The sequence below is a fragment of the Xiphias gladius genome, chromosome 7, assembly GCF_016859285.1.
Source record: "Xiphias gladius isolate SHS-SW01 ecotype Sanya breed wild chromosome 7, ASM1685928v1, whole genome shotgun sequence".
In the NCBI taxonomy this organism is placed as follows: Eukaryota; Metazoa; Chordata; class Actinopteri; order Istiophoriformes; family Xiphiidae; genus Xiphias; species Xiphias gladius.
This window is the reverse complement of record NC_053406.1, coordinates 13,135,049-13,162,048: the sequence shown is the minus strand read 5'-3', so window position 1 is coordinate 13,162,048 and position 27,000 is coordinate 13,135,049. Positions and strand designations below refer to the sequence as shown.

Here is a 27,000-nt window from a genome sequence, read left to right as displayed (position 1 = left end):
AATGTTTTTCAGACTCTCAAAGGTTCAAAAAGTTTAAGTGAACTCAGTGAGTGCAGTGAGCTTCTTTGGTTAAGACTACATTCAACATCATTCAACATTTTTTCGTTATAATACTTTCTGTAGTGCTACTGTAGTCTTTGATCAAGTGCCTTATGACCCAAAATCACATAGGTTTGTATTTCAAACAAGCTAGATTTACTAAGTCTGTTGGTAAAGAAAACCTTCCTACTCTTAGTTCGTACGCCACTTGTCTGCAGACAGCTTGGCCTGATGTTTCCCTCTTTTTTAACGTACACACTTATAAATGAGAGTTTGCTTTGGTCTGCTGTTTGAGTTTCGTGTCTTATGTGAGGAGAGTGAGTTCATGTAGTTGTGTCTGTCTACATGTACAGTATGTGTCATTTGTGTTTCACACCTGCATCTATTTTTTTTTTTTTTTTTTTACATGGAAGCTCAAACACAGGGGTTAAGAGTGCATTTGTTTATCATTAAAACTTCCTTTCTTTGTTTTCTTCCTCTTATCCTCCCTTTTAGTGTCAGTTATTGATAATTGTTCATTTCAAAGCTACACAGGAAATCTTTCCACTTTGTCCCTGTGTGTATCCAACAACCTTTTCAAAACCGTTTCTCTCTGGATTGGGACAGTGAAGCATCTTGAGTTGAACTCCTATGATGGTACATCTGTTACAACTGCAATTAACAATATTTTTTTTTTGTAATAATAAATACAGTTATGTTCCTCTTTTTGCATAACGAGATACAACTTCTTCCAGCGGGTGGATCTTGTGGTTTCTTTGTGTCAGTTGCATAAAAACACCCTCCCTGCTGTTAAGTTGTCAGTGGATGATGAGGTCATCTTCAGAGAGGTAGCGTTATCGTACAGCATCTGTCTGTCTCTTCACCTGAAACACAGAGTCAAAATGTCAAGAAGGAGGCACAAGGAAGGGATGAGGGACAGAGCAAAAGAAGGAGTGAAGCAAATACACCAGATTTCCAAGTTATTATGATCACTGGCCAACAAAGTAAAATTAAAGCCATTTCTTTCTCCCCAATTGGTCTGATTTTGAAGCATTGTATAGCAAGCAAGAATAGAGCATGGTAGAACAAACAGATGATTTTCACAACAGGCAGGGCTACATGATTATAGTAATAATGCTGACTCAGTTCTGACTAGGCACAGAGTGTTGGCACATGTTCATGACCACTCAGCCGGAAACAGGAGGAGCTCATGTCCCAAATCATTTTAGAGACACTACTCAGCTAACTTGATCATACTTTCATCATAACTTCCTTTCCCAGTGAAACAGACTACATTCTGTCATTCATTGTTGGCCTGAGGAATGTGACATGCTAATAATTTCCAACCATTTCACGGCACTTAAACTGTTAAAAAAAAAAAACTTCAGCAATGTACAGTGAAGAAGAACTAGAGATTAACAGGGAGGGAGAGAGAGAGAGAGAGAGCAATAAAAAGCAAGCAGCAATTACAAGGTAGAAGAGAGAGAGGAGAGTTATTCTGTGTACGTTTTGGAGCTTGTACCTCCTGACGCCAGATGATGAAGAGGAGGAGAAGGGTTTCCCACCAAACAGAGAGTTCCTCTGCTCCTGGGATGATGTCTGGGTGTCCATGGTGACGGGCTTCTGCTCGGGAATCTGAGCAACTTGAAATCTGTGAATTGAGCAAAAGATCCAATCGTTGACACATGGCAATCATGGTTTTATGACCTGATGAATTTCTTATGAGTTTTTAAAATTACATGGAAAATATCGGATCTTAAGGTATTTTTGTAGCAACAACTCAGTGACCGTCTACTGTGAGAATGACAAAGAATTCAGATAAGCAAAAGTAGCAATACCATAGTGTAAAAATACCCCATTTCGAAAATGTCTTTAAGTAAAAGTACAGAAGTAACATCAGAAGAATGCATATAAAGCACTGTCAGAGTTATATTATTATGTTTTATTGTATTATTATAGCTGATGCATAAACTTCTGAGCGGCATTTTATTGCTGTAGCTAGTTGAGGAAGAGCTCATTTTAAATCATTTTTATATTGTTGGGTTCTTTAATCTCTAACGATGCATCAGACTTTATAAGAGGATAATTTGTTTTGTGTGTAAAATCTTAACCTGCAAAGAAACTAGTAACTATAGCTCTCACACAAGTGTAGTGGAGTAAAAAGTACATTTGCCAGTGAAATACGTACAGTGGAAGTATAAAGTGGTAGAAAATGGAAATACTCAATTAAAGTACAAGTACCTCAAAACTGTAATTAAGAAGAGAACTTGAGCAATTTTACTTAGATACTGGAGTATTTTGATTGCGCTACTCTTTGCTACTTAAGAATTTTACATCGGTTATTTCACTTTATCTTAAATTAAATTGTGAAATGCAAAAATATATTAGAATTGCATGTTTCATGTCAGTGGTGTGTTTGGATGAAACAACATGAATGAGTCTCACCTCCCCACAGACAACACTGTCAGCTCTCCCTCCTTCTTCTCCGTCCCGTCATTCCCTTCTACTTTCTCCTGTACAGTATTTGGCACAACAGCTTGTTTGGTGGTGTCGACAGAGTGTCCCGCCAGCAGGGGGCTCTTCTGCTGGTCGGTAGATGTTTCCAGGGAGGGCAGGATGAGGGTCTGCGGGGGCTTCAGAGGATCTTTGAGGGAATCCAGAGGAGGTATGAGAACAGGGGGCCATTTTCTCTGGGCGCAACGGGAGCAGCGGTAGCCGTGTCTGGGGGCCAGGCCAGAGAGGCCGGAGATGGTGTGGAGGTGGGACTGATGGGGGCAGAGCCTGGGGAGGGAGCGGAACGGGGACAAGGGAGAAAGCATCGGGAACCTGGGAGGAGCAGGAGAGGAAGAGGAGGGAGTGAACAGGCATTTTTATATTCACTTTAGTCAATACAAATGGTGAATTTCCCTGTAAATTCAAATACTGAAAAACCTCAACATAAAAGAAACAAAAGAAATGTTCACCCCAAGCTCTTTAGTTTCTATCTTTCCATTGTTCTTTTGTGCAGAGAAAGGCAAAGCAAAAGAGACGAATGCAGCTGTGTGTTCCTGTGTTATACTAGGTAGTGGGTGACCTGTAGTGACCCCAGATAACCTCTGCAAAACCTACCACCACACACACACACACGCACACACACACACACACACACACACACAGGATTTGAAAGCTTTCCAGAATTGTGTGTGCTTATCGTGTGTGTATGTGTGTGTGAGAGAATGTTCTCGCATCTAAAGCTCACATGTTTCAGCAGCCCATTGAGCAGCAGCACACTGCCAGAGGCCCCTTAGACCTCTCACTATTGTAGACGTGCCATACATAGTGGAGTGCACAGGATCCAGTCACCATCATATAATATTGAGAGATAATATGAACTTTAATCACTCTGTGGGAGAAGCTGGGTCAGCGCAGCAGCAAAGAGTGGAGGGCAGCTTGGAGAATACAGAGCACAAATGATTCCTCTATGTCTTCCATCACAGAAAGTCAAGGAAAAATCAGAGTACAGTGGTGAAGACTCTGGTATAAAGCAGTATGTTACTGGGCTTGTTAGACTGACTGCTGATTACCTGAGCAAATTTAACGATGGCAACTTACAACCCAAGTTCCAACCACAGCCGCACTTGGTCACGTAAATTTTGTGACTTCAAACTATCTGACAGCCGGTGAGCTCAGTGACAGACTGAGCGCTGAAGCCTCAGGACTCAATACACAGTGGTCACAACTGTGTGAGACCTTCACTTCAGACATGTGGGAGTGAGTCACGTACATGGCCAGTGTGCTACGTGGAGCTAACTTTTGAATGCTTTACTGTACGTTTATAGAGGAGGGGGAAAAAAACATATTATTGAAATGTATGAGAGTTGAACAGACATACAGGAGGCATACAGTAGTATAGAATTAGAATCAAATCAAACCTAATCTTTTCATACTTTGAATGAGAATGAGCCAGCAGTTCTTTTTGAACAAGTTTTCCATTATGGCAGTTCATTTCACCATTAAGCACTCTATTTTTTACTGTGTTTGGCATAAAGTGGAAAGGAATCAAATGGCAATCAGCCAGTGTTGCTACATTTAATGCACGTCACCTTTGTGGCACAAAAAACCTAAAAATGAAAGTATGAAATTGAAAAACTAAATTGTTGTTTATATTTATACACAAACTGTACAATTATTTGCTATTTCAAGTTACATTTTTCATGTACAAATGACTTTTCTGCACACAAAATAAAAATAAATGACCATTGCTAATTTTAATTACAGCAGGAATGTAAATCCATCCTTTTGGAAGGGGGAATACAACTGTTTATCCCTATCTGAAACCTTTTCCAGGTTTTCTCTAGTCCGCTTTCTGTGAAATTTAGAGAACAAAATGGATATACATACACTATAAAACATATATATGTTGTATATATATGTATATTTTCATATAAATGAAGTCCATAAGAATCTTATATACATGTGTGTCTGATAAAGACCAGCTCTGATGAAGAGCATTGGAGGTTACTGGATAAACCACAAAAGACAATATTAATATGGTGTAGAGGTACTGTACGTTTTGTTTTTCTTTCTGCAACTACTACAAATTTACGTAAGAAAGAAAACCTTTTGAAGCTGAAGAGGCTAATCTTTAGTTACTGTGTTTTATGTAGAGCACGTATACTGGGAAACAAGCAAACGCACAGACATAGATGTTTTTATTAGAGCCTCTTGGCAAGAACCTCCCTCCAAATTTTTCACTGCCTTGCTCTCCCCCACACTTTCCTTGCCTTCGTGCTAAGCCTGACCTTGAGCAGCACGACTGAACAAAAGCATATGAGGATTTTTGGGTGTGTGTATGTGTGAGTGAGGGGTCTCATACTTGATTGAGGAGCCTTTGCTCATGGCCATCTGTTTGCTTTCGTACTCCAGCAGCAGTTCCTCCAGTGCAGCAGCATTTTCTGAAGCGCGCACACACACACACACACACACACACACACACACACACACACACACACACACACACACACAAATACACATCAACATTTAATCACTGATTATGTTGACTACAGTGACAGTCAATGATTTTTTTTCCCAATCAATACTGTAAATTACTGTCTGTAAGAATGTGAATCTACATCATATTAGAAGCTGCCAGTTTTCCTATAAGTGATGTAGGAAACTTACAGTAATACGCAGCAGATGTATATGCCTTGCTTTCTGATGTACAAACACAAATTGGAAACATCTGTCACTGTTTTAGATAGTATGAATGTGCTGTTGGCAATGTTAAAACTCTTGGTGATTATAATATCTCCAGTCCAAGAGCTTAGCTTACTTGTAATCTGTTAAATCAGCTTCTGGCAAACAAGTGAACGAACATGTATTTGAAGAGTCAGTTTTTGCAGTGTTAGCAGTCAGCAGGCTGACTAGGGGGGGTTTACCTTTTCCCTCCCTTTTCTTAATTTCTAAACACCAATCATCAATCGGCACTGTGGACTCGTGTTCCCTTCTAAAGCCACGGGGGATGAAACGGCTCTGACCACTAGCTCCTACATGACATCAGTGTCGGTACTTGCTTGACACGCACCTTTCTTTTCAGTAATGAGGCGAACAAGAACACTGATGGTGTCTTCATTCAGGTCATCAGATATGTAGGGACAACTGTTACCTGAAACAAGCAAAGAAGACGGACACAGAGAAAATTACCCTTTATCAATTATACTGTAGGTTCTACACTCTAGAAATAGTGTTTTTCCATATAATATGGTGTATCTGAATGGTGGGAAAATATGTCATGTACGGATGTCATTATATTTTGGAACAAGTTCTTGAAGAAATATATTAATATATTGGTAAAATATGCACTCCATCCATGTATTAAAATACACATTTCAATTTATAACTTATATTTTTTGGTATATTTCAATGTCCACTCAGTTTTATAGTTTATTAGGTACACCTAGCTAAAACAAATTCAGTCTAATACAACAGAGAGCTGTTTCTGTTATGTAGCCTGTCGTTCTGTCTAAATGGGGTGGACTGGATAACAGAAGCACCTGTCAATATAACGCAATACAGTTCAACAGCACCACACACTGCTGCCTCCAAAATGACCATAAAATTTAAACAACCCCTCTCTAAAACAGTTTCAATAAAAATTGAACATTATAACCTTCATGAATGGAGGATTTATTACATGACTGTTGTATTAGTAACATCAGTTTTAGCTAGGTGTACCTAATAAACTGGCAACTGAGTGTATATTATTCTTTTTAGGAGGATTTATTGTTTAATGTTAAAAATACACTGTCCAACTTGCAGAGCAAGCAAAGTTCACACTGTGCTTGTCACTGCTGGGATACTGTACCTCGGTACACAACTGATGGGACTGATAGGGATGGATGTGGATGGCTGAACAGCAAAGAATAGATATGCCTCCATGGCAACCCAGAGACCATCCCATAATAGCACAGCACAGAGTGGCAGCTGAGAGGAGAGCGATTAGGACATGGGGGGTCCAGAATGGCTCAGTCAGCAATCACGCCCCATTCAGCTCTATTGGAGCACAAGGCGCTCTGTGTGTGTGTGTATAGTGTGATGTACCGGACCCCCAATGCCAGGTCACTTTGTGTATCTGTGAATTAAAGAACAAAATGTGTCTGTATAGATTGCATTTGTTCCTATGTGCGTGTGGATTTGTGTTCTCTTGCATAAGCAGTGTTAGGCTGTTGTTAAGACACAACAGTAGCTCTGTCTCCGCAGCGGCTGTTGCTATGTGAGGATAACGGCATCCATTTCACAGTGTGGCCGTCATCATCTTCTATTTATTCCTTCAGCAAAGTCAGAGCCCTGTGTTCAATGTTTCAGTGTCAGCCACATTAAGGCAGCAGTCACTGACCTTGTTTTGAAATGACTTTGTTCAGTTTGACATTTCTTGTATTACAATAAAAAAAAGCTGTTTAGGTCCACTCCCAAATTTACTGCAAATGCAGCAGCCCTGTGGCTGAAGCTAAAAGCTGCGGCAACTAAACTCTACATTTGGCTCCGCCTTTGTGTCTGTGCCAGCTGAACTCCATGCGCCGTAAACACAAAGTTGCAGATTTGACTCCAGCTCACAACATTTCTCGTATTATCGGCCCCACATTTGCCTTTTCTGTTTCCCCTCCTTCAGCTCTCCTGTCGCTGCGCACTCCAATAAGTCAAACTTTTCTCTGTCTGCAGCTCCGCATAGTCTGATCTTAGCCCTGCCGAGCTAAGCCTGGCCTTGCTGTAATTCATCCCCATGGGTTTTCCTCCTGACTGGAGATGATGAGAAAAGTGCTGGAGTGAGAAGTCTAAATCTAACCTTCGCCCAGTCAGGACTACAGCGAACAGAACGACAGACAGGCAGACAGACAGCACACTGCAACGAGTATAGTGACATGACAATGAGAGAAAAAGGGGAAGAGAGATGTGCCCTTCTCTTGTCCTTTATCTGTCCTGGTCACACAAACACACTCGTAGCATATCTCTGCACCCCTGCATCATCTGTCCTCAAAGCTGTGCAGGAGGAGAGAAGGAGGGGAGCTGAGAGTGAAGGAGGTGATAAGGTGTCTTAAAATCCCCCCACTTTCCATTGCCAATGTAAAACGCATGAACATAGATATCTTTCTTTTAACTTTACATTGAAGTTGAAATTTTGCCTTCAGCTTATAAAGGATCAAAAGACCTCATAAATACACTTTAGTTAATGTACAATGTGCAATATGTACTATTAAATTCAAACAATCCAAATTACTGCTAATTTTTCCATTGTCGAACCCAGACTGAGACATGGCACACAACTCTTCATGTCAAGTTAAGGGGTTTCATATACAACACTCACTGTACAGACAAGCATTTCTACCACTCAAAGAGAAAGAAACAGGAGACATAAACCATAAAGTGAGGACCCGATTGAATTATTGATCTGGCTGGGAAAGGAGAGATGGATGGATAGTGTCATGCTTACACGAGAAAGGGAGGGGGTGTTAGAGAGCCAAAAAAATCGGGTTAGTGGAGAGTAGAAGGACAGATAAAGAGAGCTGCAGGGCGATGGGGTTTCAGGAAGTTTCCCTTTAAGTGCAGGGACCTCTTATGTTTCACAACAAAGCACTCGGAGAGGAAGAGACCAAGGCAACGCTGAAAACAAAAAGCAGAGATCATTGACAGGAAGACTATTGCTATGACCTTGCATAGCTGTCTGGCCTCACAAATGCCTGAAATCCTCCATCACATCTTCACACAGGCAGTTTTTTTTTTTAGATATTATCACCAAACCTATTCAGTTTTTAATCAGATCTGCTAGTCCTGGATCACCCTGGCCTCCACTAAGTCCACTACACAGGCTTAGCTGCATGTGCTGTTGGTGCTATAAAGCCCTCATCTTTGGCTTGTAAACAAAGAAGCATAAAAGACCCAAATTACGTTGGTGGTTGTGGCTGAAGTGTTAGGAATGGAAGCTAAAAAAATCTAGGAGTTGGAAGAAAAAGAGTAATGTTCTCCCTGTAATCAACAACACTGAGTAACCAATGAGCCGTTTGATGCGCTGCAAAAAGAACCTATAGTTGCTATGTTGATGTAATTTCATTTAGCGTAGAAATTTAAAGTGTTAAATTACTCCTGCCCACCAGCCTTATTTTGTGCAGATGTGGATATTACTGTGCAAGGAGGACTGATGCTTTTGGCCATCATCAATAGTATCTTTTAAGAAACTGTTGTTTTTTTATCTACTAAACTCAAAGTTTTACTCCTGACAGCTACAGTAAGTTGTCCAAAGCCACAGGTGTTGTGCAAACGTCAACAGTGTCTTGATGTTGGACGTGCTGCCAGAAGTTCAGATCTGTTCAGGCAGCAGCTGTGCTCCGAGCACTCGTGACGGCTTGCAGTACGTATGGCTCCACGGCTGTCACACAGCTTTCCTCTGAACCTCGCACCATCAGGTGAGTGAAGGAAAAGCCAGCTTAGCCTTTAAGTCTGTTTCCGCACCAGATGAGTGTAACCGCCTGTCATGACTGCTGTCTGACTGCTGCAGTGAAGTGAAATTGATACCCACAGACTCACTGGATAAACTACGCAGCAGTGGAGTGTACTACTTGGTGAAACCCGTATGTAAGTATGTAGAATGTGGCTGAAACAAGTCTCTCAGGTACAGTGGACTGGGCAGTATATGTACACATAGCAATGAGGTATGAGAAAGATGGTAAGTAAAATACTGTATTTTTTCTAAGTGTGATTTCGTAGTTGTTTAACTTCATGAACTCTTATGTAGCCTCTGCAAGTCGATGGCTGGTTAAAGTCAAAGACTGAAATAGTGTATTTCCCAAAATGTCAAACTATTGCTTTAAGCTGTCCACTTTTTGCATGAGGCAACCGAGTGAACACAATAGCAAGTTTGCAATGTTTGCTAAATTGAACCAACTCTCTCTGACTCACATTTTGAGTTTGTGCAAGTGTAAATTAGTCCAAACACTTCATAACAGGCATAGTTTATCAAACTGCCATATGTTTTATGTGGAAACGTACCAGGAAATCCACACATCATTGTGGGTCCTGTGCCCACAGTTTTAAAGAAAGCTGCTCTGAGAAATGCTACAGTCGACAATATGCCCCATGTGACGATGTTTTACCTGCTATACAAGCCTGAGAACCTGACAGGTGCAGTACATCAAGTAGGATAGATGCATAAAGGAATCATGAGTGTACTTCTCACATTGCGTGCACAGTGGTGTAGGTATATACAGAAAGAGAGGGATAAAGACATTATCTGGTCAGATCAAACCAGGTGTTACGGCTGCCACAGGTGAGGTCTCCCCTTACGAAAGCGGATTTCTACACTCAAAGAGAAAAGAATGATTTCCATTTGGGTCAAAGGCTGAAAAAAATAGTTTCCAGGTCTATAAAGAGTCCTCCAGGACAAAACGACTATCCACTGTTACAAAGGACAGGAATAAAGAGCAGTCATATTACTCTCCAACCGTGCAAACCACAGAGAACGGGTGTGGTAACTTGACACTTCTTTTATTGCTTGATCCCTCTGTATCTGTCTTTTTTCTCTCTCTAAACTCTGGGTAGTTTTCCATGTTTTGATATATACCTCTCTTTTGATTAATATCACCCACATCCCTCTGTTTGTCTTCCTTCTTCTGCCTTTCCCCGTCTCTCTTTATACTTCTTTCTGTGTTTACTCAAGTCAGTTTCTCTCTGACGTCAGTAGGGCAAATGAGTTGATGGGAAGGCTTTTTTCCCCCCTTTTCAAATCGGAAAATTACAAGAATAACAGTGCATGCTTAGAACAACACAACATGGATGACATGTGCCCCTGCAAGGTCAAAGTTCAAAAAGATAAAAAGCCTCCCATGTAGGATTGCATGCAGTCACATCACAGAGATACATGGACTGTGGCTGCACACAAAGACACTACCCTTTGGGCTTGGCTTGGCTTTGTCCTGACTCCTGGAAACACTTGACCACATCGTGTGCATGCATGTGTGCTAATTCGCCATTTTTCTGGACGAACGCAGCAACGTGCACATAAATGCTAGTTTCAATAACCACTCTTCCTGCTACCGTCTATCTCTTCACTCGTCAACTTTTTCTTATCTCCTTTTACTTTCTTTCTTGACTTTTTTCTTAGTTCTGCCAGCTAATCTTTCTCACCTTCTTTCTGCGGTGTGGCGGTCTCTTCATCCCCGCCCTCCTTCTCAGCCGTGCAGCGGTATCCCTTCTTCTTCAGGATGTTGCAGATGAGGATACCCAACAGGCCCATCACACAGAAGATGGGAACCAGAGCAAAAACAGCGTACTCTGCTGTCTTCTCCTCAGCGCTGCGCACCATTGTGCCGTTAACCAGTCCTCCTGCACCAGCGGATGGACCTTTACCCACCGTGCGAACTGTTCTGACATGCGAAGCTGCTGACAGAAAGGAGAGGAAGAAGAAAAATGGTCTTATCTCCATAAAGAGCTAATTACAAGGCTGTAAACTGCATTATGTGAATGTAAAACCATTTTCACGAAAGACAGACACACGCTGCAGGAGCATGCTTACTTTTCACACAGGGACTTTGGGTAGAAACGTCCCCTGTGGCAGTGGAGTGAAACCTGCAAACGGGAAAAGAAAGAAAAGAAAAGGGCATAATTAGCGAGATGGACAGAGAGGGGAAAAAGTGAGGGACTGTTTTTCAATGAAAGAATGAATCAGCGGTTTTAGGCTGTGGCATGTTATGTTCAGTGGTGCGCGATGTTGCCTGCCTATTGTGGGGAATGACGTACTGTATGTGTGTGTGCGGGTGTTTTCTTGTTTTCTCAGCCTAGAGAAAATGACAGGACTAATTTTAGAACAAATGAAAGTTTACGAGGTACATGTTGGAGCAAATCCCTTTGAAGGTCAGGCCTACAGTTGGATTGAACCGTGGTTGGATTAACAAGAACACAGGTAGGTCGCCAAAGAGACAGACTGGCAGTCTTTACCCAGGCAGACAGTCCCCACACATGGCATCTGAGGTCGCAGTCCCAGGGGCTACAACCTTTCGGCCGAGGATCTTGCAGGAGGCGTGTGGACGACAACGTTCAGAGTCGAATGCATCTGAAAAGGTTCCAGTCGGGCACAATCGGCATTGCACTTCTTCTGTTGGACTTTGGATCTGCCCACAAGCCTGGCAAGACAGAAAACACTTCTAAACTCAAGCAAAAGAGGCTGCAAAAGCACACAATGACGCATCTCTCTGGTGCTGTGAAAGGGTTTGAGTCTAAAAATTAAATAATGGTAGCAAAGAAGAGACAGCTTTTCATTAAAAGTTTTGTCTCTTTGTTGACTGGAATTAAAACAATAAATCTCCTCTATACTTTCACCTAAACAGATTAATAGACTGTTCAACAAAGGTAACTACAAATATTTTCTATCTAATGAATGGTTGTTTTGTTGTATCAGTAACAGCACATGATCTACTACGACTTCATGAATACAATCTGCAACAAAGAGGAGACATGACACACCTTGACAAAAATCCCCCTTTAGTTATAAAGTAATGTCATACATGTTTTGCATCATTAAACACTGCTTTATGGAGGCAGATAACTTGATTTATATTGACTGTGGTGACCCAACACATAAATTAACAGGGAAGAGAGGAGATGCATTCAATGTTCAAATAAAAAAACTCTGGATCTCTAGTCGGTAGTTAGGTGGTGGGAATATACTTTTTTGTCCACTGTGGATCACTTAAAATAGGTATACATCTAAAACAGGTAGAGAGGGGAGGATAATTAAGGAACACGGGGTGGAATTTTCTAGTGTCAAAGTTGACATCAAGTTTATTAGAAAGTAAACAAAAGCACTGGATAGCAACAGATATTGTAATAGCAGATATAAAATGTACTAAAAATGTCCTGCAAAGTGGGTTAAATTATTATCAATCCATTTTATTTCAGCTTGTAATCTCACCTTGGAAGGCTCCTCGCCTGCAGGGCATTGCAGACACACACACCCTTCCCCCCACCGACACTGCACTGCTGCAGTCCCACCACAGCCAAACACCTGGAAGACATACACAGGCAAAGACACACAAACACACACAAACACACAAACACACACACACACACACACACACACACACAACCACACAAGCTCATGAGTCAGTGGTTTGGAATAAAATTGAGTGTAAACACTTTGTAAATCACAGTGTACATGCCACCTGGTCTATAGGGAATCAAACTGAATGTTAGGTGCAAAGAGTAGCACATCTACACCCTTAAAAGTGCACACACAGTTTTTTCTTTTTTTGTGTGTGTGTTGTAACAGACACACATATGCACATATTTACCGTGACAAGGACAAGAGCTGAGCAGCAAAGGTGGTTCCTCATCTTCTTCAATGTATTCTTCTATGCACATATGATCTGGAAAAGACAGGAGACAGAAACATATCAGAAAATGGTTTAATTTTAAACCATGGTCAGGTCCACATATACTGTTCAGTATGCGGGTGTGCAATATACATTAATATTCAAGACTGTCACTTCAATCAAAGCAATTACTCCCTTTTGATATTTTTTTCTGAACACAATCTGTTGACCTTTTAAGTGCCATGAAAGTTTCTTCTAGTCAGATGACTAGAAGAAATAGATGACCATGACATATCACAACACGTGCCATCCTTCTCATTCTGTCACCCAACACACAAAGACACGCACACACACACACACACACACACTCACTCACACACGCACGCACACACACACGCACGCACACATATAGAATGCACATTCCCACAAAACCACACATGCTCACGTGGTGAAAAACACCTTAGTCATTTTTGGGACTTACAGAGTGCAGTGGCTCTCGTGACAGGGAGGTAAGGAGCAGTTGTAAATGCCGTAAATAACATTTACCATGATTCAGGACCTTTTTATAGACAGGAATGAATGAACCAGGGCTTATCTATTACTATTTCTGGCCAGTGGGTACTCACATGCACATTTAAAGCAATTATTCACATTGCAGCATATTCATTTGCCAACACATGCTGACTTTTTCAACACTTGACATTAGCCACCCCTGGGAGTTTCTCCTGACATTTAGGTAAGTTAGAAAAATTAAGTCTTTTTATGGATTGATGTAATCAAAACTAACTGACATTATGGTAGAGAACACATGACAAAATTAGGATTATTGAACTGCTTTATACTGCAGAAGAAGAGGGTTTTTTTTTTAGAATATTGGAGATAAAATGAAAGCTAAAGCTCAACCAGGACAATCTTTAAGTCGACACGGATGGGTCATGTGTTTATATCTGTGTACCACAAGCTACTATACTGTGTCACTACAAAACAATGCTGCCATGTCTATAGTTAGCTATTTGCAGTCGGAAAATATTTGAGAACAGCTTATTTAAAATAGCCTAACTCCCTGCAGTGCACACACTTACATATTCCAACGCATATAGATCAAGAGGTTGGCAAGGCATTTATTACTGCCGCTACTGATGCTTCTATTTGACTTCATGGACTGAGATGAAATCAAACCTTAGGTCACTTATCATTTAGAAGTTCTGGTTTTCATCATCAAGAATAAGGTTCAATTTCTTGCAAATGCGCTGAAGACCTTGCTCAACTCGTTCCATTGCACGTTTGATAACCGCTCTAGAGTGTGACAAATCAACTGCACCTGAGAATAAATTCGAGAAATAAATGCATTTTCAAGACTGACTATCCAGAATCCTGTAAAAAAAATATCATGTCACAACAAGTGTTTCTAACTCCTCTAACAAATGGGTAACGCAAAAACAATTTGCAGCAATCACCACTTCCTCTGTGTGTCCTGCAACACTCTACTGATTAAGCAACTGACAAAATAAAACAAGAAAGAAATTTGCCGTGCGCTGCGCTCTCAGCTGTGGCCACAATTACGGGACAGTGAATTCACGCAGGACTAGTATTATCAGGGGGCACCTTGGTCTGTCAGCATACAGCAATTTATTTGTGGTGGAGATTTTACTTTCAAAATTATTATTATGACACATTCACACAACATAAAAATCCTTCTTAGCACTTATCACACCACGTCCTGCACGACATCAGTCCTTCTGAATATAGAGAATATGACAATCTGAGTATGACAAAGATTGACAGAGCAATGTTAAGGAGGTTTTTTCTTTCTTCTCTTTATTTTTCTCCCAGGAGGAGAGAATGTAACTGACAAATAGGCTTGTATAACAGCCACTGACCAAAGCAAAAACACAAGAGGCATTTGGGATAATGCCAAACAAAAAAGAAGAGGAGAGAAGGAACAGAGTGATGGAAGAAGGATGACAAGAAGAAAAGATGAGAAACTGAAGGAATGCATTGGAGTATTCAGTCAGAGCAGTCCAAAAGTAGAAAGTACAGGAGAATTAAGAAAAGAGCAAGCGATGGGGTGAGAAGAAGGAAAAAAGACATTATGGCTAGGATAGGGAAAGAAAGAGAGAATTGGAGACCAAACATGAAAATGGGAGCGAAAGGAGAAAGACAGAGCGGCATACTTACCTCAGACTTGAAGCTGAATGACACAGTTGCCGTGGCAACTCAGTGAGGATGCTCTGTGTACTGCTACTAATGCTGAGTCAGGACCAAACTCAAATATACTCTAACTTTCTTACAGCTGCCTAAAAACAACACAAACACTTGATCAAAGCTGTACTTGGTCCAACTTTCACAAGTAACTCAAAGATGACTACAGGACTATACAAATCTCAGATTCTACAAAGATCTAACTTTTAGTTTACACTAAAGTGCAACTAGAAAAGTACAAGTTCATAAGTGCAACAAAAGTCAGACAAGCACAAATCTGTGCAGCTGAATGGAGAATTCAGTGTACCTGCCTATGTCTTATACTGTCACTCTGACCACAGACACACCCCTGACATCCTTAGGACATGCCCCTTCTGTCACCGCTAAAACAGTGAGTATGTGTGCGCGCGCGTGTGTGTGTGTGTGTGTGTGTGTGTGTTATGTATGCGCGTGAGGGGTGAGGCTGCTTTAATGCAGCTCTTCACCTCTGACCACACAGCAAAACATAATGTTTTAAACAGTAGTTAGCAAGCAAATCAACACTTCCCTACTCAAACCCATTCATTGTCTTGCTATGTGTGGTTAGCACATACACACACACAAGAACACCCAGCATCTACACCTACACAGCATATCCCTATTGTATATGTGCAGTAAATGTGTAGTGATGGTCTTGTGCGTTAATTTATAAAGTTACTACAGATGTGTACACACATATGTACTCACACATCTGGAATGCCATAACATCCAGCCAACACCAAGCTGTGCCTTATACAAACAGGGAAATAAAAAAATGTAACGGATTTATGATTTTGGTCCGGCAAAGCCCTCCTGCCAATGACAGGCTTCTGAAGCATAATTTCAGGGAGGAAGAGAAAGATAAAGCGAGGGCAGAAAAACCACTAGGTTGAAAAAACAACACAAGGCTGAAGGGCAGAGTCTGATCGAGCTACAGAGGAAGAGAAGAGAGAGAGAGAGAGAGAGAGGGAGAGATGGAGGGATGGAAAGAGGAGAAAGGGGCAGGGAGTGAGATTGCTAAAACTTCAGCCTGATAGCATGATATATATAGAAGCATTTGTTAAAATGCCATACAGACCAGAGGAAGAGGCTAATTACAAGTCAAACGTGCACATACATATACACTCATACACGCATGCAAACATGCACCTTCGCACACACACATACACAGCACACAACACACAATCACACACACAGCTGAAAAAAGGGAGAAAAAAAACGATCAATAAAACGACAATGATAGAGAGAGCAAAACAAAAATGGGACCTACAATTAAGTACCTCTTTTTTTGGATAGTGTCAAGTAACAAATTGGACCGGGTTAGAGGGGTTGAGGAATGTCAGCTTTCCACAAAGAACCTCACTTGACCTCCAGAAGTGCAGCCACTGCAACAACTGTACTTAAACTCCAGCAGAGCGAGGGCAACGTAAAACAGATTTATAGTGTGTTGAATGCATACAATCCAAAATCATCATCAGTACATGTTTTTCAAAGGTTGGATTAAGAAGTTAATATACAGTAAGGTCAGTGTGATTTAAAATCAGACCCTTTATCGAGAGATCAGGGGAGGTAAAATTACTGGAGCAGCAGAATTTGTCAACTATTTCACCTACTGGCTATCTGCAGGTAAAGAACAGTAAGTGTATGCAACAGCAACACATGCAGTGAAAATGTGCTTGAAATACTGCATTAGAAAGCAGGTCCAAAAAGGATTTTCAAGACATGCCTGCTGCCTGACCACTGCTCCCAGAAGTCAGCCGTTCACAGCCAGGAAGTCCAAGCCAGCACTGTCTGCATGTGATGCATATGTGTTTAAAGCCAGTTTGTCTGAGGTTTTCCCCACACAACCCACTACAGATGTGACCGCCACACGTGGGACTTCCACTGGACCTACAGGCACATGACCGCCACCCCCGTGTCCACGCGTGGCCTCGTCTGCCTCAAATACCCATCCTTCTCTTCTTTTCCTCGATCCATCACAAAGTTTGACTCAGACTCAAGACAATGCAGAACTCACAATGATCCTTTAAGGGGATAGTTTTGAAATTTACGGTGATATTCTTATTGGCTCCTCTTGGTTAGAGTTAGATGAGAGGACCAATACCAGTCTTGTACCAACATAGTTACTGCCACTTATCTTAACTTAGCATACAGACCGGAAACAGCTGGCCTGGCTCTGTCCAAAGGTAACACAATCTAACTACCAAAATGTTACATTTCTCCAAGGTCAGTGGAGTTTGCAGTCGATAACTGCATTTTGTATCCAATACTGCCCACATACTGACAGTTGTTGTATGAGGTGGAAGTAAAGGAGAGACAAATGTGTAAGCTGTATTGAGGGACCATTAAGTAGACATAGCGGCATTTTAAGGGTTTTTGCAAGCCAGAAAACGGGGAAACAACTGCCTTTAAACATCTTTCAATACAGACTTTGCATAATCCCAGTCAAGGAAATTAGAGTTCTTTTATCTGCTTTCTATAACTTTTGTGTCTCTCTTCATTGAATTCTCATACTTTTCTTCCATGTGCCCTTTCTATCCTCACAAGCCTGTCTGAGCTGTCAATCTTGAAATTGCATTTTATTGTTTGCATGTTTTCCTTTTTCATAACCCGGTTTACTTCACATCTGCTGTGTTTTGGCTTGGAGGCTGCAGTCGGATGGATGTGTGGGTTGAAGTAGCAAGGACAGAAAGACAGAAAGAAAGAAAGACAGAAAGACAGAAAGACAGAAAGACAGAAAGAAAAAAACAGGGGAGGAATGACATTAACACCTCTCAGAATACCCCAGCATACAACAAAGAAGCCAAAGGACACCAACACCCACGATGCCTTCGCCATTTTATGTGAATAGACGCAAACAAAAAAACAGGATAAAAATTCAAAAACACCTCGAAGGAAATGGAGAGGAGCGTGACAACTTTTCTTAAATGTTGTAAAACAGTAATTACCCAAAACCCTAGCTGCTGTTGTTTGACACATCCAAATAACAAGTCGTGACAACGTCAGATGACCGTTCGCATTTTCTGTGTTGTTCAGGGGACTTAAAAATAGCAATAATAAAGAAGTAATGGCGAAAGCATGACAAAAACATGGACATGATTATATTCTGTGGTGGTTTTTCGGGGTGAGGACCAGAGTCGCAGCTAATGTGGCTTTTTCTTGCTCCTTTATGTCATGCAGCAGCTGAGCTGAAAAATCCTACTGGATGAAGCTTTGAAGGAAGGAAAGAACCACAACAGAGGAAACACAAGAATGAGTGGAACTCCTTTCCTTTCAGCGTGAAATGACTGGGCAGCAGGGGAGATCAAGGGCAAAATGGGGTCAAGCCGCTTCCAAATAATGAGTCATGTTTGTCTAGTAGAAAGGATTCTGGTTAGACACGAGACTCCATTTTATTTTTAATGCCACAGTGTATTTTAGTGTCAACCCTACAGGCACAGAAATACATTTCAGTCATGCTTACATGTTCATATTTAAGTTTGAAGACTTATGGCTACATCTCTGTCAACAAATTCTGACCATGAGCCACCTGCTGAGTCAATGGCTGAACGACTGGTTGTGACTTCAAACAGGATTCTCGCATCAACTTGTTTAACTGAGACCTCTGGTTTGTTTTCCGTTTAGAAAGAACAAAATGCTAAAATGCACAGTAGACTCCCTGGCCCAGTAAAGATCTAAACTCCTTGGCTTTGTCAATCCAGCCAGATGAACTGGATGAAAAAAATCCACAGTGTTAATGCCTCTCTTTCCAGTTCTCCAGTACATTAAATTGGCCTATTCCAGCTGAGCAGTGGTCTGTCGTCATCTTGCAAAATAAAGGCTTTTTCAAAAGGTGATGTCTTTGCAGCAGACTGAAATTTAAAAAATAATATGTTGTGATATTTTGTCATTGACCAGCATTTGATAGTGGACCACAAGATAAAACACAAGAAAAGATGGAATAAAAGGCAACAACGGCCCCAGACTTACATTCCATCATTTTCATCCTGTCAATCCTGTCATTGGGTTTTAAGCGACTGCCCTTTCTTATTGTAGTTCCACACTTCATCTTAGACACTGAATGGTAGTTAACTTAGCCTATGTATTGACATTGAATAAAGGACTACACAGTAACATGGATTCTGAACAACAGATAGGTTCAGTAAGTCGACAGATTTATCATGTAAATATGTACTATATGCAGCAACTAGGGTCTCATCTCGTCAGTAACTACAAGGTTACACTGAGTTCAGCACAGCAGGGACTGGGGAGGGACTATAATACACACAGAGCTAAGCAACGCTGTCTTGCTGTGTCCTGAAAATATTTAACTATATGACTAATGATGACAGGCAACAGAATCATCACCCTTTTATAACCCACTGCTTAGTTAAAATATCTTCAGATTTCTGTCTTTGCTCCGTAGGTGCAGTGATGCATTATCACAGAAAGACAGATAAGTTCAAAGGATTACTGGCTCCTCTACAGGTTGAGAAATCCTCCTTTGTCTTAGGCTCATAAAGCCCTTTAAAAACCCATTAGATTATCTCAGAAATGCATTGTCACTGAGTTTGAAACAGGGTTGTTTTTCTTAATTGCTGGAGAGTTCTAACCTCAAAGACATTTTGGAGATATTGTACATGATTTTCACTGAGCAGTGACATTATACTCTAGAGATTTTATATGGTTTTGTCCATAATGCTGACATTTCACTTCAGTTTTGATTCAGGTTAAAACAACGTATTGCTATGTAAAAAATGGTAGAAAACTACAGGATGCTGAATGCTTCTTTGGCACTTCAAAAGTGGCTGATGTAATCCCTGGGACCTTCAGATAGCACTTCGAAAGAAGCAGATTTTCTTGTCCATCATGGGGTAGAAAGGCCTCACATAAAAAGTCAACCGCCAAGTTGCTGTGCTGATAATGGCTACCTATTAAGCTAACCAGGTCACCTAGTGTGTCCAGCCTTGGGATACACCTCATTGTGATGCACATGAGAATTATCTTCCGGCCGGAGGAGTGAAATATAATAGAAAACAACTGAGCCGGCAAAAAGAAAGGTTTAAGGTAATTATACTCCATTATCCATCAGACATTTCGTGGGCCGAGAGATAATGTGCACGTGTATGGCAACGACGTGATTGGTACAACCATACCCTCTGTTTGACTTAATGGAGGTGCCCATTATCGGCAAAAGAAAGGCTGATTTACGCCAACACTTTCTACGTTAGTGCTCAGACAATATCTCATTATGGAGATTTTGTCAGATAACTGTGCAGGTGTCGCCTCTCCACACACGTCTACGGATGCGTTTCTCTCACTGCCTCTTTGTGTCTATCATTCCTCTTCTCTGTCCTTGGGTTGACGTGATGCCAGTCGTCATGTTTTCCAGTGGAACTGTACACCAGCAGAAACTTAACGTGCCTCTCACTAAGTTGGAACGAGAGAGGTTGAGTTGACCAGAGGGAGTGGAGAGAGAGGGTAAAAGGAAGAACAGACGAGAGAGACAGACGCAGTGAGGTGCTCAGCCTGTTTACAGCTCTGTGATACTCCCAGAGTAATACGACTGCTGCAACCGGGGATCCCGCAATACAGCAGGGTGACTCAGCACTGTCCTCATTTCCCACAGCCGCCATGAATTCATAGGCATACAAAGAAAACTCGACGGAAATATTTCCTTTTCTTTTGTTCATTTAAAACAGATGTCACATCTTATGGGAGAGTCATAAATTCAAATGTTTTAGGCCCAATCCCCACTATCGTTTGTGTTTTCTAACCAACTGTTCAGTTGCTTAAGTGGTGACATGAAATTTCTGTAGATGTAATTTCATACCGATTCTATGAATTACTTTGAAAATTTGAAAGTATTTAAGACAATTTTGTTCTTCGCTAATTTCGATCAATGAAGCCTAAATTGCGCTAATTCAAAAAAAAAAAAAAAAGTATTTTAAATGAGGAGACAAGGACACTTTGCTATTACCTTAACCAACCAGATGCCACCCACAAACCACTTTTGCCCAAAAAGCAACCCTAAAAGATTCCAAGGTCTGCTTTAATTCTTTATTTTCAGGGTTTGAAGCAACAAAAATCAGAACACAGGGCAATCAGAGTTGCAAGAATATGTGTGAGACTAGATGTTTTTCAGAGACTGGTATTTTCCCTTACATCACCACCATCATTAACATTGGATGTAAATCAGCTCCTTATGTTCCGACGTAAATTCTAATTCACAACCCGTACAGACCTAGGTCGATATCAAAGTCAGTGTCAAACCTGAACACTACAATAAAACAATTCCCATTTTCGTGTATGCAGTGTAAAAACAACACTTTCAACATGTTATCTCTATTTGTCGAACAAATACAGAGGATTTAGTTAATTACTGTTTTAGTCAGTGGAAAAGTCTACTCCACAGTGTCTCAGAAGTTGAGCTCAGGTAAAGAAATGATGATTTTCATCACCCATCTGAGCAGATTTTATGTATTCATACAAACGTTCTCCATTTTTTTAAAATGTAATGGTGAGTATTGAAAAGAGCTGTTTGATGTGGGGTTAAATTGCAGTTGTCCTGTTAGCGGGAGTCTAAGCTCTTCACATTGTCTCCTGCTCTCAGGGAGAGCTGAAAGCTTAAAAGTCATTTTGGGAAATAAGCATATCTGCTTTCTTGTGGAGAGTTAGATGAAAAGATTGATACCACTCTTATGTCTGTACAGTAAATAGGAAGCTGTAGCCAGTAGCTGGTTAGCTTAGCATCTTGTTGTCACTGTGAGGTTGACGACAAGAAGCCGGAAAACCACAAATTACCATCAATGTGAATAAACAAGCTATTACGTGAAAATTATGAGCTTTAGAGGTGCTGCTAGGTAGATTTTCTTACTTTTGGACAGAGCCAGGCTAGCTGTTTCCCCGTTTTCAGTCTTTGTGCTAAGCTAAGCTAACCGGCTTCTGGCTCTAACTTCGTATTGAACAGACAGATGTGAGTGTGGTATCGATCTCGCGAAGAAAGCAAATAAATGTATTTACCAAAATGTGAAATCATTACGTTAATGGACGTCCACAGTGAGTCCAAAGACAGACATTCCCTCCTTGGAGAAGTGGAGGCCAGAAAGAACAAACACTGAGGATTTTACACAGACCTCTGGGAATGTTAAATATGTTAAACAACTCCATATGTGTACTGAATGTACAGTAAGCATCTGTACATGTGTGAAGCAGTTTCTATGGACGAAGGTGAAAAACAAATATCAGCAGATAAGCAAGAAATCAGGATTTTGCAACTCTGCAGTTTGCCCCCAACATGGAAACCCAGCCACAGACACGCACACACACATCCACATATATTTATGGATCGAAATATGCTGTGTTTTGAGTTGTATTCAATATCTCTATAAAAGTGCTGCTACAAATGAGAGGTTCAATTTCCTGCTTTGTTGGCTACATTGTCATTACTCAGCGGTTGTTTTGAAACGGGGCATGTCTGTAGCACTCCTCACATGAGGGATAGTGTGGATCCTCTCCAAAACATGACACACACACACACACACACACACACACACACACACACACACACACACACACACACACACACACACACACACACACACGCACAAGCACAGTCACTCACTTGTGCCTCGTCACAAAGAGATCGACCCAGACATGCTGGTGTGTGATTTGCCCTGGCAACTGAAAGCCAGCGATTGGTTGCTGGCGAGTTCAGCTAGCAGATTGTGGTCGCTTTCAGATATCCTCCCCCAGAGCCGACCTGTGGGGTAGCGAACGTCTGCAGTCTCTTTTTCCACTTTTCTTAAAACTTATTTTTAAGACTGTGTCATTAAACAGCACACAGAAGGGAGTGACAGGGCAGATGGAGGAGACGGAGGGGAAAGGTCGTGAACTCCGGCCAAGCTGGGCGAGATTGCAGCCGTCTGCTTTTGTCCAGACTCAACCAAATCTCATGAAATGTGACTGTGCAACCATTCAAGCTACAAACCACATTACAAATACAGCGTGTCAGTGTAATTTATGAGCAGCTGTGGAACAATTCTCTTTGTTTTCTAAAGTAAAAGTTTCTACACTAAAGTACAAAAATACTCCATTAAAAGTAAAATCCTGCATTCAAAAACTAAGCAAAACTACAAATTACTCATGTACTCACTCTATCAAAAGTAAAGTAACAAATATACTGTACTTCAATGTTGTGCTGACTCTTGTAACTGCTTAATTTATTGTTTGGTAGTTTAATCAATAAAACTACCCCAAAAAAATTTGGTTGGACAAAACAAGCAGATTGAAGGCAGCACTGTGGGCTTTAAGCAGCTGAGAATGGCATCTTTCCCTGTTTTTAAACATTTAATAGACTAAACTGACAAATAGACAATGAAAATAACTTTTAGTTGCAGCCCACTCAAGCAAAGTACAAGAACCTCAAAACTGACAACGACTAATGTATCCCACAAGTATGTATTTTTAACTATCACAGCATTTTTTCTTCTAGCAATAGCCTGTACAGAAAACACAATTCACAGGAAAATAATAGCTAGGGATAAAATATGATACCACAGCACCGCATGTCTTTGTAAACTTCTGATACAAAAGAGCTGAGACATCTGGGAAGTGATTCTTTTTTCTATGTCCTGACTATCCAAAAAAAAAAAAAAAGAGCTCCACTGACGGAAACTCTCTGCAGCATGACTTGCAGTTTACTCACTTACTATAAAATGATGAGAGTGCAGCAGTTAAGCCGACAAATACAGCAACAACACTGTGGTGTCCTGAGGAAAGTATACAGAAACAGGATAAAAGGTCAATAGGAGACTGCTGTCCACCAAATTCTGCTTTCCCATTAAGAAATAACTTTGAATTATGCCTGGGTGTATAAGGACATATATACTGCGTGCAAACACACACTTGTGCCTGCATCTTTTAAGGTTATTGTGTCTAGGTCCCCCTTTAATGATCCTATCTTCCACCAATCAGCGTGTGCGAAGCGCTGAGCCAGCTTGGACCGGGATCTGCAGTCAGTGCAGTGGGAATTTCTTTGGCACAGAGTTTCCTGGCTGACACTGGGCACGGGGATGGAGGAGCGCTGGGCGGCATTCCCAACAAGCCTGGTTGAACGGATGGACAGACACATGACAGGATTGATTGGATAATTAAAGCTTAGCTGAGTCTTTGACTTCAGCATACACACACGCTCCAACGGAGCCGAAGCAGTGCATCAATCTACGTCAAGTTACCCTGACTTGTTATCAGCTCCAAGCTACAACCTACACACTCCGGTCTTTCTGTCTTCATTATTAATGTCTCTTTCTCACTCTCTGTGTCCATCTTCTTTGTCTTTTCTTCTTCTTCCTCTCCCCTTTCTCATCCCGTCATCCGTCCTTCTTTCCAAAACCTTAAATACGTACAGTTTACAGTAAATGTTGGGTGGGGTAGAGTGTAAAATGCAGTTTAAATTTGGCTCAGGATAAATCCAAATGTACCATCTTGTTGCACCAACTCCTAATTAAGGCATTTGAGTGTGTGTGTGTGTGTGTGTTTTTACATAATTACAGGTGTTAGCCTTGCTGCAGTTAATTGTAACATCAGTTGAGCACACAATATGATGGAGAAAACAAAATGTGACTTTCTGCCAAAAGGTTCCAGCACACTATGGCTTATACATCATGCCTCGAAATGATGACTCATCTGCGTCATTTTGTGGCAGGATAAAAGCATGTTAAAATCCTGTTGGGAAATATCTCAAACACATGTGACCATCAAAAAAAAAAATCAAAACTTTGCAAAATTCAAAATATAATCTATTTAATTCTTAAAATGGCTTCTTGCACATTATTGTCCTTTGACAAATCTGTGGAATCATGCAAACTGACCTATATAGTTTTTTTCAAGACCAATATACTTTTATGACTAATGATACCATTGGGCTGTTTTACTGTTGTTTGAAGAAAACTATAATCTTCGGAAAACATATTTGTTGGCTTAAACCTGGTCCAACAGATGGCAGCCCTAAACAGCTCTGTGCCTTTCAGACAAGTTGAAGAATATGTGTTCACTGGCTGGTTTTAAGTGAATTTGTGAACTTGGAAAGACTTTGACACCAAGCCCTCTCCTCTCTGTTCCCCTCCAACTCCGCTTTTGCTATAAACAAAGAAATTATATATTTGCAGAGCCAATGTATCAAAGAAATAGCCAAAAACTACTAAGTAGCAAATTCATTAAAGCAATGCTTCGGCCAAACCGAAAGAAGCCCTGTGATATCTTTTAACATCTCCCCTCCCACACCAATCACACCATACATATACAGCCACACATGCGTCGCCTTTTTCCCACGAGGGGTGAAAGTACTCGACAGGAAACAGGAAGCTTGTCTTCTCAAAAAATAGGCAATATCAAATATTTAAAATGCTTTGTGACCCGAGCATTGAACTCTCTGTTTATTTGTCCCACGACAAGATAGTAATGAGGAGTAAACTTTGGAAATCCTACAAAAATCCTACCTGCATCATAACAACATAGGGACATAGCAGTGAAGCTGTACACGGCCCTCTTCTGGCGAAAGCGTGTGCACATGCGTGTGTGAGTGCGTTTGTGTGCATGTGTGCATGTGGTTGTGTGTGAGAGAAGTCGAAAGCCTCTTATTGATACAAGCGTGCAGGAATTTGGACTCGGACAATGGATGCCCTCTGCCAAAAATGACAGTCTCATCTTGGTGCTTGTCTAAGGGCTTGCGCTCATTACGCAGCAGTACATCCTGCCAAAACCTCAGCAGTATGGTGTAGTATGTGATGGCGATGAGACACAACTTAAAACCAGTGCTCGAATGCAGTTACTTAGGAAAACAGAAAATTTTAGACAGAGAAGTGTTGATATTACTACCGTATACTAACCACTGACATTTTGACAGTTTTCTTCTGTATGTCAATCTCTATGCAATATGCTTTTAGAATAAGAATGGCTTTTGTTATGCATCACAGAAATCGGCTTGAACCGAGCTGATCAGCTGGCTTTGATGTGCCCCATCCATATGATGGAGGATAATAAAGATGTAGCGTGGAAGTGCAGCAGAGCCGGGACTTCGCCTGTTCACCTCGTTAGAAAGAGAGGAGGGAGGATCAGACTAGCGGTGAGGTCATCACGCACCCATGACAGTGCGTGAGTCATGCGCTCACGCACTGTCATTAGAAAACAGACAGGCAGTGGTTCCCGTGGTTATTATAAGACTATCAAATTAACCGAATTACAGGGCGTGCGGTTGATTATGGCGGAGTAACCAGAATAATCCAGTAAATTAGCAAAACCAGGGGCTGGTACATTATCCGTAAGGGATATCGTAAACTTTTGGTCAGCTTACGGAGATCACAGCACAATGCTAAGTCTTTACTTTGAGAGCTATAGGAGGCGAATAATATAAACAGCCACGAAGCTTGGACAGACACAGGCAACCGAACTCCACTTCCTCATTCAAAGCCGTCGCCGTCCTGAGCCATAAAAAAAAAAAAAAAAAAAAAAAAAAAACCCAGTGGAAGCAAAGAGCGAGAGATTCTTTCCGTCCCAAAGTGTAAAGTTATCAGTACGTGCCATGCCATGCGCCATAGGGCAGACCGAGTCTCACGAAGAAGGGTCGGACGGGCTCTGTGGCGAGAAAGACGCTCCACGCCGGTCGGCAGGGGCTGACACGGTCTGAACACACTACCGGCTTCAGCAGCCGTTCAGACCGTTACTACAAGATGAATATAAAAAAAAGGGGGGGTTACGAGACTTACCGGTTTGGTGAATATATGTGGCTGAAATTCAGTGTCCACAAGCGAGCATCATCCGCTGTAGTGGACTCAGTTGGTAGGTGTAATTTAAAAAAAAAATAAAAAAATAAAAATGAAAAACGCTTGAGAACGGATGAAAATCACAAAGCCGGTTCACGAGGTTCTCCCTGTCTCTCTGTCTCTCC

The 27,000-nt window shown here is 41.2% G+C and overlaps 1 protein-coding gene across 2 annotated transcripts; it reads right to left on the bottom strand.

The window, feature by feature from the left end:
• Window positions 1–677: 677 nt before the first annotated feature.
• On the bottom strand, window positions 678–26,993 carry relt (RELT TNF receptor). 2 transcript variants are annotated; one of them, XM_040130056.1, is made up of 11 exons: window positions 26,819–26,993; window positions 12,834–12,908; window positions 12,455–12,547; window positions 11,482–11,666; window positions 11,060–11,112; window positions 10,672–10,926; window positions 5,582–5,662; window positions 4,874–4,952; window positions 2,464–2,844; window positions 1,541–1,669; window positions 678–902 (listed from the first exon to the last, which is right to left on the bottom strand). In XM_040130056.1, the coding sequence occupies exons 2-11, from the start codon at window positions 12,873–12,875 to the stop codon at window positions 899–901; spliced, it is 1,302 nt and encodes a 433-aa protein (XP_039985990.1). In that variant the 5' UTR covers window positions 12,876–12,908; window positions 26,819–26,993; the 3' UTR covers window positions 678–898. The 2 variants fall into 2 exon arrangements, with proteins under 2 accessions (XP_039985990.1, XP_039985991.1); XM_040130057.1 differs by having other exon boundaries at window positions 10,672–10,923.
• Window positions 26,994–27,000: the final 7 nt, after the last annotated feature.

What these genes read in the sequence shown, in the direction of transcription:
- relt (XM_040130056.1), bottom strand. Translation starts at nt 12,875, where the DNA reads ATGAGGAACCACCTTTGCTGCTCAGCTCTTGTCCTTGTCACG. An exon ending in CCTCATTACTGAAAAGAAAG is followed by an intron (nt 4,953 to 5,581) that starts GTGCGTGTCAAG and finishes TGCGCGCTTCAG; the next exon opens with AAAATGCTGCTGCACTGGAG. An exon ending in ACAGTGTTGTCTGTGGGGAG is followed by an intron (nt 1,670 to 2,463) that starts GTGAGACTCATT and finishes CTCAATTCACAG; the next exon opens with ATTTCAAGTTGCTCAGATTC.